This window comes from Simochromis diagramma, unplaced genomic scaffold (genome assembly GCF_900408965.1).
Source record: "Simochromis diagramma unplaced genomic scaffold, fSimDia1.1 OVJJ01000361.1, whole genome shotgun sequence".
In the NCBI taxonomy this organism is placed as follows: Eukaryota; Metazoa; Chordata; class Actinopteri; order Cichliformes; family Cichlidae; genus Simochromis; species Simochromis diagramma.
This window is the reverse complement of record NW_024386860.1, coordinates 16,559,293-16,580,575: the sequence shown is the minus strand read 5'-3', so window position 1 is coordinate 16,580,575 and position 21,283 is coordinate 16,559,293. Positions and strand designations below refer to the sequence as shown.

Below are 21,283 nucleotides of genomic sequence, written 5' to 3'. Positions count from 1 at the left end.
TTTCTAAAATAAGTAAGCTTTTACCAATATTTTTCTGTATACTGAATAAGGGTGTATCATCTCCCGCTTCTCCCCCCTCTGCTGTCACATTGTCGCCGTTTTCTTCTTCTTTGAATGGTATTATTACCTTTATTTCCAATTTCATTTGTTCTGCTTCTTCTTGAGTTTGAGCATACTGGATGCATCGCTAGTATATTGTTGCCATTTATTGTTTGCACACTCACTCCATTTTTAATGCATTTATATTTATAGTTTATTAAACAGCCCGCAGTCATGTAGTCGTTCCATAAGTTTCTGTAATCAAATTTGTCCAAGTTAAGCATGGTGTGAAGAGTAGCATCAGGGCTCCAGCTGCCAGGCGTTTTTAAAAAGCACTCTGAGGAGAGTCATTTTTACGATTGAGTCTCTCACTCACACTTATTATCAGAATTTTGCCAGTAAGATGAACCCACCCCTAAGCCCATATTAACAAAGTCTTAGCCTATCTTGGATAAATAAGTCTTCTTGTGCAGGAAAAGCCGTTTCTGGCTGTATTCTTCATCTTTGGATTTCTTGTATGCTGGCAAACATATAAACAAACATACAAGAAATCAAACTAGTATGTTTGCACATGCATTGGACACCAGGTGGTTCAAGGATTATGATGATTATGTGAATCATCTAAACCTAAGTAAATGTGTAGGGTTGCTTAAGCGACCAGTGTAACCAACCATGTTGTCCATCACCTTCATCAAAACACCCAATAAGAGAATATCTTCTGGAATGCTCTTTCCCTCAAATAACACATCACCCTGCATTATGTTTTCCTGTTTCAGGCAGTGCATCTGACTGAGTACACCCTTGCTAATGCAGATTTCCACCCTGTTTTGTCATCAGAACTGCCTTAATTCTTTGTGGCACAGGTTCAACAATGTGTGGAAACATTCCTCCAAGATTCAGATGTATATTGACCTGACAGTATCACACAGTTGCTGCAGAGTTGTCACTCTCTTCATCCATGATTTGAATCTCCTGTCCTACCACATGGAACAGGGTGAATCAATGCTTTTATATTGTTTACTCTAAATTCTGACACACGCTGAAGGAAATACAAGGTGAAATCATCAGTCCATAATGCCATCCGAAATGTTGCAGTAGAAACTGAGGCTCATCAGACCAAGCAATGTTTTTGAGGTTTTTTTGTTTGTTTTTTCAACAGTCTCAGGTTCCTGGTCTTAGCTGGTTTGGCAGGAATGAAACCCAGTGTCGTCTTCTGCTGCTGCTGTAGCACATCTGCTTCCAGGTACAATGTATTGTGTGTTTAGAGATGCTCTCTGCATAGTTTGCTTTTAACAAGTAGTAATCTGAGTTATTCTGCCCTTCTTATCACCTCACAGCATTCCGACCATTCCTGTCTGACCAAAGAACTGCTGCTCACTGGGTATTTTTCTCTTCTTTTGACCTTTGTCTGTAAATCCTAGAGATGGCTGTGACGGGGAAAATCCCAGTAGACAATCAGTTTCTGAGACACTCAGACAGCCTGTCTGACAACCAACAGCTGTATTAAGTAAGTGTCACTTACCTTTCTTCCCCATTCTGATGTTCAGCCTGAAATTCAGCAGGTCATCTTGTCTACATACTTTCATTCGCTGCCATCTGATTGGTCTATTAGATATTTGTGGCAATGAGTGGATGAACAATAGTACCTAGGGTGAGTGAATATCCCATTATACTCAATGGTAATATAAAAAACAAAATAATTCTTTTAATTTGTTTATTCATCATGATTCTTTGTTATCCATTGTGATTCCAAAGGGTCACAGAAAAATGTAAACCCAAAAATCAACAATGAGAAAATATAAGAAAAAAAAATCTCACACACCTTTAAACAGAAATGATGCCGCCATATTTACTCTAATTATGATTTATAACTGGTATTTAACATTGATGTATTTACTTGTGTTTCATTCTCATTTACAAAATACATAAAATCAAAGACAACATACAGTATTGTTCATTTACACTGCTTTTTTTTTTTTTTTTTTTACAGCTTTTTGTTTTTTAATATTTATGATACCACAGTTTCTAAACTTACAATCAACTACAGTTTCTACAGCACAGTACAGTGACAAGGGTGATAAATTCTTCCTTACATTTAATTAATGGCAATGCAATTTTATTGACAAAGGCGTCAAGACTTAGGGTAGCTTCAGAGAGTACACACAAATGTCAGCTGTTTATTTCTGTGTCATTATTGAGCCAACAACCAGCATTTCCGTGGACAAGGCCAGCGTATAGCTAATGTGCTCCGATTCCCAATAACTTCAAAGGAGAGAATAAAAGACAAATATCCAAACACTTATTGCTTTGATAACTTTTTGCACTCACAATTGACTGTTGCTCAGGCCACACGTTAATTATAGAAAAAACCCTGTAACATAAGCTAGGATATGTATCTACAAGAGACAATCTTGACGTGAACCGAGTCACCGAGACATGTTAGCGTCTTGACAGTGTACCATGCTAAACAAATACAACGATTATCTTGACATCCTTGCTCTTAATTTCATGGGTGATACAGGACGATATACAGAGAATTGAACTGCTAACGCTTGGCATTTATATTTATGCTGTGAATGTGCGTTTGTGTATCAGTGTGCTCTTAAGGGAGGATCTGGCTAATTTTATTTTCAGGCTCGCTGGCCGTTTGGGCTTCTAAAGATGTTATTTGTTGCAGATTTCCAACAAGAACATCTGAACCCTTAAAGTCAGATTTGTTAAGAGTCGTGAAAAGATGAAAAGTCCAGATGTTCTTGTTTCATGTGACGGGTGGCAAAGACTGACTGCAACATTGGTTTGAAAGGCTTATCTTATTAGTTACATTAGTTATTTGTATTTACATATCTTCATATGTATAACAGAGAATTAATGGTATCATATGTAAACTCAGGGCATAGGAAATATTTGGCAATAATTAATGAGAGGTGGTCTCATGGCACACTCATAGATGAGGGGTCCGATGTCAGATTTGGATCAGAGTGAGACGGGAAAATGTATAAAGGGCAGGTCACTGTCCTGGTGGAGGGGGGGTTTGCATGAGCACCTCATGTTCACAACTACAAAATTGTCATTTGGTAGATTTTGGTCATTGTGCTCTTGCTAAACCTTGTCTTTCACTTCACTTTCTAGCAAGGCCGCATCCAGATGTGTCGAGAAGGAATCGAGGGATTCTCCACTGTGCCTTTATGACAGTGTTCACTTAGTGCAATGGTTTGTCTGTTGTTTTCGACTGTCTCGAGTCTACGTATGGCTGCTATCCTAAGAAAATGGCAGTCTGGAGAAAAGGATTGTATTCTTGTTAATCTGGCATGTCGATGATTGTTTTTCTTAAACATTGCAAATGTGAACACATCATAATCATTTTGCGGATCAGGGGAATGTGGCAATATTTTCTGTGCTGTTGTATGTGTGGAATTTATGACAGTCAGCCCTTGGCAGTGAGTTCTCTATGATGAATTTCATGTTATATCTGGATACCTTTCAACCATACAGCAGACTTAAACACAATGTCCAAAATTCACACTCTCATCAGCATAACAATCCCCTTGAAATGCAGTAAATCCTGTAACAGGCCTAAAGAACATACAAGCCCCAAAATAAGAACAATTAAGATGAATAACTCTCGTGCGATCACATGTCCTTTACTTTGCCTGAAGTACTTTACAACAGCTCAAATATTTACTCTCCAACTGTTGAACTGTATTTTTTCTTGTTTCAAGAGCAAAAGACAGATTAAGGGACAGTTTTTTTGTTCTCTGACTTAAAGTGCTATTGTTCCACCTTGCTTCGGTGTAAGCTGTGGAAAGCATCGTTCCCTCTCCTGAATCTAAGAGAATCAGATGACACTTGCGTTGGCGTGCACCAAGTGCCCAAAAATCAACAATAGCATCTTTACAGAAATCATGACCTAGCTACTCAATATTTTCAGGTGGCAGCACAGTGGCTCAGTGGTTAGTGTTTCTGCCTCACACCTGTAGGCTCTCAAACCTACAGAGGACTGTGCTGGAACCCTGGGCGTGTCCAGGTTAAAGCTGCTGACTGTGGTCCACGACAGGCTTACAAATGAGATGTTGCAATATTTTCCTGTTTCTTTTGTTTGGTTTGGTTTTTCTATTGAACTACACCAGCCAGTGGTATTACTCAGCATCGCTCTTCATCTACACATGACGAGAAGCTCATGATGTGCAAATGACAGAGTGACAGGATGTAAATACTGCTGCCATGTTAGCTCGCTGCAAACTTCTTTTGGTGGGGAGGTGGAGACAATGGAGAGAAAATTATTTATGTGTAACGTTATTCAAATCGAGGTTTGTGGAGTTTGGGTGAAAAAAACATGCAAATCTGATTTGGTTTGAACTGTCCTTTAATCATGTCCAGTACTGTATGTTATCGTGCCGTGTTAGTTATCTACTGTATATTAGATAGGTTACTCCACATCCATCCACAAATCAAAGTTGCATTTGTGAAATGGTAGAAGACAAAATAAATAAATAAAAACAAAATATTCAATATTGCACAGAGGTTCAATATTGCACCAAGAAGCACACTCACATTAATGAAACCATTCAGCTCAAACAGATAAAGGTATTTAGGTCAGCTTACACATCTAACACAATCTATGGCTGCATCTAAAACATTAGCTTGTGGGGTAACATTTAAAAAACTTTCTATTATCTTCTTCTTTTTTTTCATTTGTAATAACCAGATTAAATCTGTGGCATGTGCTTTAAGAACAGTTCAGAAGTATTGGATCCCTACATCAGAATAAAAGCACTGTGCTGTCTTTTATGGATAAAAAATATCAAAATACAACTTAATTCAGAGTAATTGATGGGCAGATGCAACATGTGCTGCTTACATGTTGTACTCTCAGTTTTCATAACGTTACATACATACGTTGTGACATGCAGAACACCCTCCAAAGCATACAAGAGACAAACATACTGTAAGTCTGGGAGAAAGAGTACTAAAAAGGCATTTCTCACAAAGGGATATACAGAGTGGCTGGAAACGATGATTGAGTGTGAGATTCTAAACATTTTCTTCAAGTCAGGAAAATGTTAGGGGCACTCACACTGACAAGTGGTTGTGCTTTACATGTACATTTCAACAGATATCTTCACCTTTGTGATTTAAATGGGTTTCATGGTAGAATGCAGTTTTCCCTTTGAGTGGGAAATGTGTATGTATGATCTTATGGCTGCTTGGAGGTGAGCGGTGTTTCACTATGCAATGCAATAAAGGGAGAGAGGAGCTCAATGGAGCTCCTTATCGCAACAAAAGCAAACCTGGAATGTTCTATAATCTAAAAAAATGGCAGTTAGTCTGTACACCAACACAAGACCTCAGGAGATAAAGAATGACGACAGATCTTTGTTAAGGAGGAAGCCAAGAGAAGAGTGTCTTGGTTTTACCTCGCAAAGTCAAAAATGCTTCAAATCAAGGCAGAAAATGTTGCATTTTTGAGTCAGTGTCCAACAATGGTAAAGCACTCAAGACTGGAAAGGTGAGTTGGATTTGCTCGGAAGAATGGAGGTGACTACAGAGAATTCTGCAACAATGGCTAGTGGTCATTTCTATGAGTCTATTTGCATGGCTCATCATCAAGAGTCCCCATCCCTGACCTCCAACCCCAGAGGAATGTATTTACAGTGTGGGAGACAGACTCTAATAACTAAATATGTCATTAACTATGTTTCTGGTGTTTTCATCTTTTCCAATTTAGAGTAACAATGAGGCACAGGCAGCAGATTTTACTTTAGAGTTTTCTTTTTTACAGCTCTTTGTGGAATGGAGTTGTACCAATCAAATAATTACTAATATTTACCTGCATTACAATTTACTCTTGTAGATGGGGAGAGGTTAGAGTGCAGGATTTGGAGGGCTCTTGAGCTATTCGTTCACAGTGTGGCAAAAACTCTTCTGCCCTCTGGAAAGTTGTTGGTGCCACATTATTGCAGCACCTGGCCCCGCGTCTCAGGTAGTTTGAGGGCCAGAAAACTGCCTGCTGCCAGTGCACCTGAGGCAAACAGGATGGGTACAGCCTTGGTTATGCCAACGAACGAAGTGAAGATGCTTATGCCTAACACCGCCGCTAATTTACAGAGGGCGTTGAGGAAGCCAAATGCTGTGGTTCTGAGAAAAGAAAGATAAGAAGCACAGAGTCACTTCGGTGCCTGAGCATGTTTAAAGTAAACCAGCAGAGAAAACAGTTGCTTGAGTTACCACAGGGTGGTGCTAGAGCTCCTAAAAATCAACAGCGTTTGGCACGCTACTAAAGGTAGTGCTCCTCTTTGATGAGTCTGACAACACAGGTGCTCTTACTTTATATTACTTTCAATATATATATATATATTATACTACAAGTTATAAATATAAAGTGGAACCCAGAGAAGCTCCTTTTAAAACTATTATTTGGAATCAAGAAAACCCAGAATCCCACAATGTCATCCATCCCTGCAAGCCAACCAATCATAAAGGGGCATCTGTTATGACATAATTTAACACGTCACAGCCTTTATGGTGTCAGGGAGATTTCTGGGCTTGCCTGGATTACCTACCTCTTGTCAGAGGGATAGAGCTCGACGGTCAGCACGTCCAGGGAATTCCAGGAGGCGATGCTAATTCCTCCAAACAGGCAGAGCAGGGCAATCATAGCTGATTCGCTGTTGCCAAAAGAAAGGAAGAAACAGCTGATGCAAGATATCACGCTGGAGCCCGCTGTGGATAAAGAGGGGGAAAGAATGATGTCAGAAGAACTGATGGGATTCCTGCATAACTCAGCTGAAAATGACTGAGGATCAAATCATTTTGCACCTTTGCACATAAATCTCTATTCCACAGAACACTTATTAAACAGATAAAATAAAATGATCTCTCTTTATCTCCCTCTATATTTCTTTTTCTTATCTAAATCTATAGCTATAATTTCTCATTCTGACCAATAGGATACGTTTCCAGACCAAACAAAATTGTTCCATTGTTCCATCTATATTGCTTTTGGATGAGTTGCCCTTGAATGGAACTAGATGGCATCCAGAAATCTTATCATGAGCAGGTTAATGTAGGAAAACTACACATAATAAGGTTTGTGGATTTCTTTTTTCACAACCTGGACAGTGCTGCTTGTTGGCTCTTTTAGCACCACACGGCAAAAGAAGTAATCTTCCACAGGAAAGTTGTCTTTTCAGGCAGCAGCTGATAAAAGTTCTTTAAAACAAGTGATTTACAGTGCAGAGGGAGTTATATTTAAACGTGTGCTGTATTTATATTTAAAAATGAATTGGATCAAAGCAGGCCTAACTTCCGATTCAAGCACCGCTGCGTAACATGGCCCATACCAAGCATCCTCAACCGTCCGATCTTGTCCATGAGCAGCGCAGAGACGATGTTGCCTGGCAACACAGCCAAGGTACCCAGGAAACTGACAAAGTAGACCATGTAGGCATTATTTTCATCGCTTATGTCACTGAGCAGGCAGCCCTCTTTGTTGTGCAGGAAAGTGCTGTTGATGAGCTTACAGTTGATCAACCTGTACTTGAAAAGATCTGTGAGGAGAAAGAGGGGATAAGGAGCGATGTTCAGGATAGCAGGAGAGGAGACAGAAAGAGTGAGAGGTTCAAAGAACTGGTCAGTAAACTGCTGTCAGGTGGACAAAGCAAGACACTTTATTAACACTCAGTGAATGATACTAAGAGGACAACATTTGCAAGATCAAATATTACTCTTGGACCACAGAGGGGTCACAGAAAATCTGTCGATCAGAAAATTCACACAAGTTGTATTCACTAAGCAGCATAAAAAAGCTGCTTTGGTGCTGAATTTACGAAATAAAGAACACAAGATTACAATGAGCAGGTCCTGTCAAAATTAAGCTCTCTAGTAATGAACCTATAGGATGAGCAGCAATTCCAAAATATTTCCCAGAAGGGAAAATCATCTATCATTCACTGCCAAGTGGAGAATAATGGAAGCAACCGAAGGATGAATGTGAGGAAATGAAAAGGAGAAAGAAAATTAAACTGCAGTAGCTCAAATCCACATTCTGGGGGTATTTTGCTACCCTGGAGCTGGACACATGGAGCCATACTGAAGCATGACGCTGAGCCCAAATAAACCTAAAAGAAGACAACTGAGAGCTGATTGTTATGGACTTTTCTCCATTTAATGTCGACCCCACTTCATTTTTATGGGCACAGTCAAACACTGTGAAAGTTAAACATTCATGACATCTCATGCTGGAGCCTTTAAATGTGAAACAACTACTGAAAGTGTTAGGTTAAACAATTAACAACTTAATATCATGCAAGCAGCAAAGTAGAGAGGAAGATGATGAATGCGACAGGGCAGGAGGGGAGATGTTTCATCAACAAAACTATTATTTCTACCAAAGAGGCATAATTGAGGGCAGATTGATTTATTGTTTTGGCGTTTTATTGCCTTTGTGTTTTTTACATATATATATATATATATATATATATATATATTTTTTTTTTTTTTTTTTAGAGTTTATGGTAAAGATAGATGAATTTCATTTTAGAATTCATGATCCCTTACCATTATTTGTTACTTTCCAACCTACTTTAGAAAGAATAACCAGATTTAATTTAGTTATAGTGGAATTAAATTAGTCCAGCTGAATTAAGTTTCAGCATAATTAATATCAATTCTAATCAGTCCCTTGACTCTAATTAGGATAGTTGGAAACGAATTGTTCTAGTCTAATTAACATTGTTAAAGCCAAAATAAGACAATAAGACAGGAGGGGCAGAGTCCGCAGAACAAGCACGACTTGGAGGAATCTTTAAATTTGCATTCACAAAATCATTCCTGTCAACTGAAGAGGTGACGTCTTCTCTTGGGCTCTGCTGAGCTTCAGGATTCAGGTATAAAAATGCGTCTCTACAGCCATCTGTTACACACAGTAACATAGCTAGCTTTGCTGAGTCTCGTAAGCTGCATCAAACAAGACTGTGGTGCCTTTTCCAATTCTTCAGTCTGTGTTCAGAGGTGAATCAAACAAAATTCTGTTGCGTATCCAAATTTTGATGATAGGCAACGTACATTGAACATGACATGCGACACAAACGCAAATGGAGAATGTAAGATGAATATTAAACACCTGGGTGCAAAAGAACTGGGATTGTATTAGATGTTTTTTAAAATATAAAGATGTTAATCATCTCTGAAAATGTGACGATATTTATGCTAAGCTTCATTCAGATTGACTCACGCAGATACGGTACATGCAGCCATATGTTACAATTATTATTCTAAAACGATTTCCTGATATGTCAGACCTTAGAAAATGAAAGTGTGCAAAGTTGAGCCTTTTTTAAACCTGTAGATCTGTACATTCAAAGACTAAGATGAGGTACAGCCCAGCTGCATTTTTCATGTGTTATTTCCTCGTCATTCTGCAGTGTAAAAATAAGGTGCACCGTGGCAACTAGCACTAAAGTCTCAAGTTCTGCATAGAAAACCCAAAGAGACCTTAATCCTTAATAAGCAAACAAGTTTCTAATTTCCATTATAACAAGGAACTCCTGGCCAGCAGTGATAGCACAGCTGAGTGATCGCTTGACTTGTGTAAAGACTGCAAATAACCAACAAAGCGAGACCAGGGCGGTGTTTGCATGTGTGGACACAGCTGCTGAATCTGAAACTGTGTGATATAGATTTCCACATGTGGTATCATTTGTCTTTTTCAGTGAGGAAAGAATAACATTAATATAACAATCCCCCGGTGTGTAAGGGGATTTTGCAGCTCCAGAATACTCAGTTCAGTATAGATCCAGTCATTCTGTGAAGGTGAATAAGGAAGCAATTTAGCAGTCTGACAAACAGAGCCAAACTGCTCAGGGAACGCACAGAGCGCACAGAACTCACCGGCAACTATGTATTTACTAGACAGTAGCAACAAACTGTCACTTTTCAACAGAAAACACAGGAGTGAAACTGAGCCAGTAGAACTAACAAGGAAGTTATTTATAAAGAGACCTCTGAAAGGTCTATAAATAGCAAAGAAAGAACAGGGGCACAGAGCAACAGCAGCATTACATTTTTACCATAAATCTCCATATATAATTTATTCTGCATTTTTTTCAGGGCCTGCTGAAACACACATAAAAGCTTCTAATTTAAAGGTTTTACTTATACAAGACCATATTTTCCTATTATAAAACACCTGCGAGTGTTTGTATGTGTGTTCCCTACCAGTGTTGTAGAAAAGGGTGGCAATGAAGGTGCAGTTCTTGAAGAAGGTGTTGGTGGAGGTGATGTCCTCAAAGTAACACTCCTCAAAGAGGGAATCCTCAAAAACCATAGACTTCATTTTCAGGTTCATAAACCTGCAAGCGAACACATGGAGGAACAGTGGAATTAAGGAATGGAGGCATGGAGAAAATGAACAGGTGCAGCACGGAGGTGGAGAGCAGACAGAGACAAAGGAAGATGCAAAGAGACAGAGAAACAAGTGATTTATCACAAGAGTGTCAGATATGGCATTAGCATAATGCTGTAAATTTGTAACATCTGAAATCACATGCAGAGTTCAGGCTGAAAAGGCAAGGTCAAAGGAAACATCAAAGACAGGCTAGTTGAACATGAAAAAGTCCCCAGGGCTTTCATGCAATCAAACCAGTGTTTAGAATAAAACATTTCGAAGCCTCATTTATATTTGCATCTCATTTGTTGCCGTCCACCACAAGCTAGTTCTGTCTGAATGAATTCATTCATTAAGCGTTGGACCAAAAGGCATCTGACTGACATGAAGCCCAATTCCAAAGGATTCGCTGTCATTCAAAACGCAAACACTAATGAGGAGTAAAAGACAACTCACTTGTCGTTAAAGTACTCTCCTTGACGGTGAACCTGGTTTTCCAGGGTGAAGTTAAAGGTGACGTGTTCTACCTTCTCCTTGACAAAAACCTTGGTGCGCGAGGAGTACTCCTGCTTCTGCAGGTATTTGATCATGTCGGGGAACCACACCGTCAAACCATAGTAGCTGGAAGACAAAGAAAAATTCTCTCACAGAAAAGATCAATTTACCTCTAAGAGAAAAGGGAAAAAAGAGCCAGTGACGCTTTATGGTTATACATAAGTGTCATTTCTTTTTTACCATCTACATAATATGAATTTGCAAGTTGTTCAGCGCTCTGTTGGAGAGAGCTCGAGGTAATTAAGCCTTCGATTAAGCCTTTAATTAAACATAATGTTGTGTACTTTTGCTCAGGAACAATAGAATATAACGTCCAGGGAAATTTGATTAGAGTTATATACATAATATATTGGCACTAACTGAAATAAATGTTAGATAAATCCAAGTAATGTTATGTTTTGCTTTAGCAAACTACTGTATCAAACTGAACCTGTTTACCAGGCTTGGTAAAGGTTCACTGGTGAAAATTTATTGTCTTACATGCCCTTGAACGTTAAAATAAATTCACATCAATTTATTATTTTGTGGATCGTTATAAAGATTGCAGCACATGATTCACATTATTTTAAATAAGGCATAATATTTTATTGCACCTTCCGCAACGTGGTAAGTGGTGCCTGAGGACAATCACATTTTTAGGATGTGTGTTAAAGATTATTTAATACATGAATATTTTTGTGAAATAGGGCAAGCTGTGCTTTGGTATAGTGGCCAGGCTGCAATGGCATCACAGACGCATGATTCTTCAGATGTAACGATGACTGTGGAGCAACAGTAACATGATGAACACCAAGATGGCCATGAGAGAGACACCATGAATAACTCTTTGGACCCTGCAGAAAGCAGTGCTGTCATCCTGGAACAGATTCCATCAGGATAGAAATGATGATCACAGAATAAATGTGATCGCCCAAGACTTTGTTCGTATTTATTTGTAGTGATCATGCCAACAAAACAGCATAACCCTGTGGGAGGGGTCATGGGTTCAGGGTGAATCTCTATTTGATTCTGCTTTTTCATTCTCAGCTACAAAAAGAGCCATTTGAGTGATTCAGCAGCACTGCTGACACTAAATGACATGAAAGTGATTGCATCCATTCGCAGATCCTGCTTCAAGCCCCTTTTTGTTTTATACTCACTGATAAATTCCTGCTTTCACCAACTATCATAATTATGAACCTGCCGTGGCCAGCTAGACCAGGAGATAATGTTGGCCTTTACATTTAAATCACCAACAGCCAACTGACTCCTGATAAACAAACACAAAGCCGCTGTGATCAACAGCCATCTGCTCTTTTTAGTTTAGACAAATAAACAGATTTCACTATGCAACACAGAAAATCCTGCATTAGTTAATACACCTGATCCTACCTGAAGGACATAGAGAACCACACAGCCATCATCATGTAGGTGGTGCGCCGGTACTCGGGAGAGAAAATGGTCTGGAAATTACTCCAAACCTGAAGAAACACACAGACAGACACAAGAGATGTGCAAAGAGAAAGTAATAAATGTAAAGTACACTCAGCTAAAAAGTCAATAGACTTCAGACATTTCTGAAAACAGGGTTCTTTTCACCAACTGTGAGAAATAAAAAGCATCTCCCAGAATCCCTTTCCAGTTTTAGTGTAAACAAAGACCGAAAAGGGAGAACACAAACACACAGAGTCACTAAACACACAATAAGATCTGACAAGATAAACAGAGCCTTGGTGAGATTTTTAATATATCTTCTTTTTAGTTACAATTCCTTCAGATCAAGACCAGGTCCATTTTAACAAGTGAAGCCAACTCAAAGCCTGTCAGTGGAGTTCTGATCGTCACAGAAAACAAGATGCTGCCATTTGATTCTGTGGCTCTTGGCTTCTCAGACACAACCTTCAGTAGGGATGGGTATCGAAAACCGGTTCTTGTTGAGAACCGGTTCCCACTGTTTCAATTCCTTGGAGTTGTTTGCCATTTTTACAAACGATTCCCTTACAAATGATTCCCTTACAAACGATTCCAGTCGCCCCGAATGACGTCACCGCGTTGCGGAGCGTCATGTACCTGGCAGGAAACATGGCGCATAAGCGGCTCAAACGCTCAAAAGTTTGGTTATACTTTACGAGAACGGATGACAACAGAGCAACTTGCAATACTTGCAAAGTAGATACTTCATTTAAGGGAGGAAACACTACGAATATGCAAAAGCATTTGCTCACAAAACACGTGATGACCTTAAATGAATGTCGTGTTTTTAATTCCGCTCCGGACTCGTGAATCTCAACCCAGCAGCAGCGGTAACGTTTGCACGTCCTCTCCCGTTAATGCGGCAGGTAAATAATCAACTAACAGTGCATGTTATGTTAGCGCGATCTGCCTTATCACAAAACCTGCCATCACTGTGCATTTAGGTGACCATGATGAGACAGAGTCTGGCTCAGATGCTGGCAGTTCTCGCTGCAGTCTACCGGTAGCGTCTCCTTTCAGGCCAGGATAGACGAATGTCACCGAGCAGTGACTAAGTTTGTGGTAAAAGGCTTGCACCCATTTGCCGCAGCAGATGCCCCCAATTTTAGGTAAGTGAATGTGTTTAATTGTAGGCAGGGACATTACTGGATATTCTTGTGTAATTGCTACTGAATAATTTATGTTATACTTTGTTATTGCTACAGAAGAATATTTATTTTATTATTTTACATTTACAATTTTTTTTCCTGGGGACCCTGTGACACCCATTGAAGAGCCGTAGGCTGGATCTCTTAAGATCTCACTGTTGGGTTTGTAAGGCCATGTTACCCCTAAATTTCTATCTTGTTCAAAGAGAAGATATAAAATGAAGTTCTAAGCTAATCGAACTTAGTGTTCTCCTTTTTTAAAAAGAATCGGTAAGAGAATCGATAAAGAATCGAATCGTTAAACAGAATCGAAAATGGAATCGGAATCGTGAAAATCTTATCAATGCCCATCCCTAACCTTCAGTCATCTCAGTTTCAAAAGATCGAAGCAACGATGGCAAAAAATGTTCTGTTTGAGCCTCCAGACCAGGACAACACAAACCAGTGGGAGACTAGATCCATCTTTAACCTCCTAAGACCCGAACTCTTCCACGGCATGCATTTTTAATTTCTCTTTGATATTTGGGCATATTGGGGCCCAATGAATGTAAAAAATGTGATGTCCACATATGTGAACGGCAGGTCTTAGGAGGTTAATACACAGTCTATGTTTCCACAGACGTAGGACTAAGTAAAGCAACAAAAAGTGTTATCAAAAGACTATAAATTTTTCAAATCCACTGATTGTTTTCAAGTTAAAGTAGCTGTATGTAAATGTATCGCTGACATCACAAATTTGCTGTGCACATTTTCTTGTCCATTTGGAGCAACAAGGTTAATGGATTGTGTTTTGCTTTTCTAGTGTTGTTGACTGCTCAGAACACTTTACACTACAAACCACATGAGACCATTTACAGAAACATTCAGTTATTTATTCTATTCATTTCAGGCACTTTATCCATTACACCCGGTTCTGGAGTAGCCACGGATCAAAACAGACCTTCTAATTAATGGACAACCTCCTGAGCTACAAGTAGTTTGAATCCTTTCTCCTTTTCATTCTCGTTCTTTTTCATTTAAATATGTATCAAGTAAGAAATTGATTTTAAAAAAGAATAATCAGGGTTTTTTTCTTACCTGATGGAAGAGCGTGGTGAGCTTTAGCCTCCATTTCTCGTGCCAGGCAGCACCATCGCCCATGTTTACCAGCTCATCCATCTGCTTCACTGTTTTGATGGTGGTCACCTGGGAGGTATGATTTAATTGTTCTGTTTAACGATTGTTAATCGTGCTCCTCTTGAGAGTGCTTTACAAATCTCTTTGTTAAAAAAGTTTCATAGAATAATCACACAACTTCATATAAAATGATGTATTTTTCCATTAAAGTTCAGTTAGTATTACAATGTATCCATGTTATGAGGCTAACAGCTGACCAGTAACACCACAATCTGTAAAACAGACAGTTGTTTTAATAATTTTACTCAAAGAAAAGATTATAAAGCATCTTTGAATCACCATTTTTCATTTAAATTATTAATATGAACTGTACAGCCTGAGGCATAAAGAGATTACAGAAGTTTAAAGAGCATCTGTTTTAACTCATTAATATGCAAAATTATGCAGCACAGAGCTCTAAACCTGCTGCACTCTATAAGCCCACAAACTGCAAACTATTATGATGATGTTATTTTCTGCATTAATGCAAAAGTGTTAGCATGAAAGAAGCTTAACATTCTTGAGTGTTACTTACAGAGAAGACCCTCTCGGGGTAACCCTTGGCCCTCATGTTGGTGTCGTGAACTTGCTTCAGAATCATCCACGCCTCGTCATGTTTGCCATTCTTTTAGGAGGGGCACAAAAAAAGATGTTTAGCAGATCCTTCATTTCCATTTTCAGTTAAATTAACGCAGCTTATATTTTATTATTTATTTATTATGTTAGTTTTCATTTGGTGTTGTTGTCTTTCCATCATGGATGATTATTTGTTTTAGTTTTTTTGTTTAGTTTTTTTTTAGTTCATTGTTTGTTTTATTATGAATAGATTTTAAATTTTGATGCGACACTCATTTTCAAGTTATTATCTTAACTTAGTTTATTCTTAACCATTTGAAGGCAACTGGACGTCTTTTTGGTTTCTTCAGTACTTAAAATCCTAGACAAACACAAGATCTTTCATTTACTGTTTGTGAACTAGGTCTGGGCATATAGGAAATCTTGTGCAGTACTTAGAGTCACATTCAGATAAATGCATATTTATACAACTATTAAACAATGTGCATTACGTTTTTGTTTTTCTTAAACAGATAAAGATGTAACCTTCGTGCTCTTGGAGGTGGTTCTGAGATTCACGCGAGCCAGGGGTGTGGCTACTTTCTGAAACACAGCCATACTTCAACATCCTTTGAGCTATTAAAGTTACGTCGGTCACAATTGGCTCGCAAAGAATCTCGAGACTGCGTTACGGGCAGCTGATAGCTGGTGTCGTGAGCCACCACCTCTGTTCAGTGATGATCTTTCACTGTGGACACGGATGGCCTCTTGGATTAGAAACTGAATATTTTCACGAATCAAAAAGAAATTCAGTTGCTTTTATTTCTAGCCTTCAGAATACCATGACCTGGATGATTAAGGATGTGCAGGTTATATATAGTGCAGAGTCTTCAGTTGTCAGTTCATGTTCCTCACCCAGCGTCTTGTTTTGTATTTTATGACCTTTTCATTTTGCTTTGGATTTTATCTCAGTCTGCTGCCTCTGCATTTATTTCTCTGCCTGTAATCTTGCCCTCCATTTGATTCTTATTCTTCGTTAAATTTCAGTAAGTACAGCAGTTATGTTTATGTGAAAGCCTGACTACATTTCGGTCCAAATCGAGACTAAACCACACACAGTACACGTGGAAATGTTTCAAAATGCCAAATGAGAGGTTGTTGATTCTACAGTGTTTTATCTTTGTCTGCCACCAGCTGCAGCTTCATTTACTAAACTGAGATATTCTGACGTGAATGAAAGTGCGTGGGACGTGAGTGCAGGTGTAAAATAAAATAAATAAGTAAACATGTAGAAACAAGGAGATACAAGAAGTGAGAACATCTGGTGGTATAAACCAGCAGCTAACATGATTAGCTAAAAGTGGTTTAGTACTAAAATACTCACAACATGCCTGATTTTTTTATATATATATATATATATTGGGCATTTTTAAATAAAAATCAGGTTTTTTTTCTGTGTCAGTGTTTAAAACATACTGAACTGAATTCAGAATCTTTGATGTATATTTCAGCATCTCCAATGTTCAGATTTCTCCTGGACGATAAATATGTACATATTAAGTTATTCAAAATGTTTTGGAAAAGTGCATAAGCAGCACTTTCAAGCATTCAAAATGTATTCAAAAATATATTTCCACAAGGTCTAAGTGGGGTATGAGCTGTCAGGCTGACCTCAAGGTAGAAGCGGGGGCTCTCAGGCATGGTGGTGAGGGCAGAGATGGCTGCCACAGAGGGGAAGGCACACACCAACACAAAGACACGCCAGCTATGGAACTGGTAGGCTGAGCCCATCTGGAAACTCCAGCCTACATGAGGAAAGGAAGCAAGAAGAGACGTGAGACAGAACTGCAGCATTTGTCATTTGCAATAAAAACCGTAGAGAAATGTAAAGACAAAATTAGCATTTACATAGCTTAGAATGGATACTGGCCTACTGGTGCGTGAGGAAACAATCTCGAAGGTTAGAATGTTCATATTTAAATACTGTACATTTTCTTACCATAGTGTGGGATGATGGCCCAAGCCATGGCAGATGCGTAGATGCCACCAATCATCCAGAACATGCAGAGCCAGGACAGATGCTCTCCTCGCTTCTCTTGGGCGAGGAACTCAGAGTAATAGGAAAACACAATTGGGATGGAGCCACCAATGCTGTGGAGTTAAAACGGAAGGTAACCGAATTAGAAAAGGTAGCATCTGTTCCCATAACAAAAGATTCAGTCATTTGTGATTTTTTTATTTATCAGTGATTGACTGAGAAGTCATTGAACTGTCCATCTTGGTATTATATACATACTTTCTTCCATGTGTGCTAATATTAAATCAAATATTTCTAAAGATTCGTAATATAGATATTAATTCTGTTTGTGTCTTTTAACTATAGCATGTACAGCAAATCATTTTAATGGATTTCACCAAAAATGAAAACAGAAAAATATTTATGAATTATTTCTTACAACCAGCTGAAAGGGCATGATTTCATCCAGGCTGTCATTCTGCTGGCATTCTGCTATAACCACCAGCAATGAGCACAAAATGCTTTGACTAAAATCCTTTTACAACAGCCTTAAGATGCTGCATGCAAGTAAAACTACAGACAGGTTGGCTTGTTGCAGTAGGTCAGTGTTCACATTGTTAGTCAATGACTTTGGACCATGTTATGGAAGCTGTTGACATTTCTAAGCCCAAACCTGAGGAAATGGGAGGCCCAAAAGTACCTTTCAACACTTCACCTGAGATACAGCAAACACCAAATACAACCAGTATCTAAGGGCACACTATTTTTTTTTTTCTTTTAATGAAATATAGCCACTTCATATGTAATCTGCTCTGTGCCACGTGACATTGCTCTGCTTATCAGTTTGACTGATGTACTACAGTGGGTCGTGACTGCCTCATCTCCAGCTCTGGCAGCTGTGTCTGAGTGACTCATCTATCCCCTTACCCCACACCAGAGATCAGGCGGCACAACAGGAAGGAGCTGTAGCCCTGGACGAAGGACGAGAAGAAGGCAAACACACTGTTGATGGAGAGGGAGATGAGGAGGGTCTGCCGTCGCCCGATTCGGTCGGCCAGGCCTCCCCACAAAAAAGCCCCAACCATCATCCCCAGGTACACAATCAGACCTGGAGGGAGGGGGGATTAAGAGGGAAGAGTAATGGAAGAGAACGTCATGGGAAGAGATAATGAGACGGAGAGAGACAAAGGGCAAGATAATGAGTTATTATTCATCAGTAAACTCATTGATATTACTTCCAGCCTCCACTTGCACTTTCATTAAACTTCCACTGCCCAGTAAATTAGCTCATCTGACTGCCTCACTGGACTCAAGCATTTTGCATTAAGCATGAAACAGCAAGTTAATGCAATATAATCATCCAAACCATATACTTCATAGCAGAGAGGGTCATGGCGTACATCTTATTCACAACAGATTTTGTGATATATGCAAAATATCATCTTTCACTATGTGTATAATAAAAAAGAAACACTGATCTATCCCTAAATTGTATAAATGGATTTCTCTTTTAAAAAGCAGCAAAGTAAAGGAACCAGAGAGACTGATTACTGGACAATACTAGTTTGAGTAACAGTAAGTGACTGAGAAGAGACAGGAGATTTAAACAGGGAGGTGGTTTCAAGGGGTTCTCAAATTTAATCAAGACCATGTGTATTATAGTACAATACACACGTATTATAGTATTATAGTATAATCAGGTTGTAACTGAGAGCTGGGTTTCACACAAAAGACAGTTAAGCATTTTTTTCCTTGTTTCCTTGTTGCAATATTTCAGATGTGTATTTCAGAAAGTGTGAGCAGGCAAAAGATGAATCTCTAAAACTGGAGCATGGAGCAAAATGCAGGTGGCAATTAGCTGATGTTAGCACAAACCTAGGAAATGGGCCATGCCGAGCTTATATTCAAGCTCAAATATGGTATAATCTGTAATCAGATCAAATAAAGGAACTTTAGAGGTGTTGGTAAATGATTATTAGCTTTAACTAGAGCTTTATTACATTCATAATATGAAATATTAGTGTTTTGGAAACTATAAGGTTTATATAATTACACTGAATAGTTTTAGTGACATACATGGATATATACTCATCTGAAACACTGGCTAAGTTGAATGAGCTAGCATGCATTAAAGACCTGGGCTTAATAATGAGGTCACCAAAAAGGTGAGAATCTTCCAAAACATGAAAGTGCTGATAAAAAAATCTTAGACAAAGGCTGGAACCAGAGAACAGGAACAAACTGCTGCAGCCTTAAAGTAAGTATACATGTTGTGTTGCTTTCCTATAAATGACACCTCTGTTTGAATCTGAAGAAACCTTTTCATCACTCGCTGCCCCTAAAGATTTTATTCTTTTACAACTTCAATACAATCCCTTTAGTGGCTGCTTCCTGGTGTTTCTACCCAAATGAAATTCTCTATACAGCCAAACAGTATAAACTGAAACCCGTGGATAAAACTGCTTTATTCTCTTCTGCATCAGGAAGTCGCCACCAGGGAGGAGATGCCGTTAACAGAAACAAGCAGCACCTTTGTCAACCCGACTTGTGATTTAAGGTGCCAACATGACTCATATCCCGCACTCTGTCTGTCAAACCTTTTCTCTCTCTCGCTCTCTGCAAAACTGATGATGCTCCCACACCACACATACACCAGTTGTTCTCCTGCAATCAGCACCTTATTGACATCCTGTCAACAGTGTTCGCACTCTGAGGGTGTTCAGTGAGACAAGTTATTGGTGAGATCACTCTGAATATTTAAGGAGCAACTTTTCACCATACTGTGTCTGATTATGACATCTATATTTAAATTCTCATTATCACTTTTTTGTATGTGAAAAGGTAGTAATCATGCATTTGTATACTATTTTTTGGCAAGAATTAACCCCAAAGCTCTCAAAATATTCAATTGGATTGGAGAATAAGCACAATGTATTTTTTCTAGTGCATTAGAGTCAAATTTCTCAGTCAATTTTATTGATTAAGGATTAATTTAAGTGGCAAAGCCAGTTGATAAAACAGTCAAAGTGCTAAAAAGTAAAAAGAACATCGAACCAGATCCAAAATCATTTTAAAATCACCCTTTTGTGAAATACTACCCCCTGGAGGTGAAAGATTTAGTTAAATTTTGCGGAGTATTTTTAAGGCTCATTACTCTAAGAGCACAGGGTCACAGTTCTGTTCTGACTGTTTTATCTGACATTTCAAAAGATCGAGTGGAAAATGTCTCAATTAACTGTGATGCTGAAATTCTGAAAAAGTGTTAAAATGCATAGAATAATGCAATGCCTAGAGCTCCACAGGTTGCTGATTACTGACTATTGCAAAAACCCATTACACTGAGTCACGTTTTTTGTGGATCCTTTATGCTTTCCACAGTATCTGCACATTAGTGGTGCAACGGATCACGGTTGATCCGTAATCCGAACCGATCCCACTCCACGGTTCGGTACGCACGTGATCCGAAGATTCGAAAAAGGAAAAAAAGTATGTGTATGGTGCGCGTGGTGGGTCTGTCAAGCGATAGTTATGGCCAGTGCTAGCGGTCTGCGGCATTTAAGCAGCCCAGTCCGACCGGGCTAAAGCTATTACAGAAGCTATTGGGGTGTTTAGCTGCAGACAGGAGGCCGTATTCCGTTGTGCAAAACAAGGGGTTTAAACTATGATGAACGTGCTTGATGATATCCCGTTGCGCGTCCGCTTTAGTGGCAAGATTGTTCCAAGCATGTATGAGCAGGAAAAGTTTAAAGTTATGGCTGAACTGTCCCAGGGATCTTCTGTTGCTCTAACTACTACAAACGGGTGGACCTCCAGGGCAACGGAAAGCTACGTGACCGTGACCGCTCGTTATATCACAGCGGAGTGCGATATAATGAGCGGTATGTATTATTGTAGGGTCTACCTTACAATATAAAGCGCATTGAGGTGACTGTTGTTGTGATTTGGCGCTTTATAAATAAAATTGAATTGAATTGAGTG

General features: G+C 39.0%; 1 protein-coding gene across 1 annotated transcript in view; it reads right to left on the bottom strand.

Annotated features, from left to right (window-relative positions):
• Positions 1 to 2,046: 2,046 nt before the first annotated feature.
• Positions 2,047 to 21,283, bottom strand: part of sv2a (synaptic vesicle glycoprotein 2A) — a 49,108-nt gene continuing 29,871 nt past the window's right edge. Inside the window, exons 3-13 of the mRNA XM_040030819.1 lie at positions 18,233 to 18,413; positions 17,288 to 17,439; positions 16,960 to 17,093; positions 15,269 to 15,358; positions 14,656 to 14,763; positions 12,350 to 12,438; positions 10,880 to 11,044; positions 10,255 to 10,388; positions 7,380 to 7,586; positions 6,600 to 6,759; positions 2,047 to 6,174 (exon numbers count right to left, since the gene is read on the bottom strand). Coding sequence (XP_039886753.1) covers positions 5,991 to 6,174; positions 6,600 to 6,759; positions 7,380 to 7,586; positions 10,255 to 10,388; positions 10,880 to 11,044; positions 12,350 to 12,438; positions 14,656 to 14,763; positions 15,269 to 15,358; positions 16,960 to 17,093; positions 17,288 to 17,439; positions 18,233 to 18,413 — 1,604 coding nt within the window. The 3' untranslated portion in view covers positions 2,047 to 5,990. The remainder of the gene's footprint in view (positions 6,175 to 6,599; positions 6,760 to 7,379; positions 7,587 to 10,254; positions 10,389 to 10,879; positions 11,045 to 12,349; positions 12,439 to 14,655; positions 14,764 to 15,268; positions 15,359 to 16,959; positions 17,094 to 17,287; positions 17,440 to 18,232; positions 18,414 to 21,283) is intronic.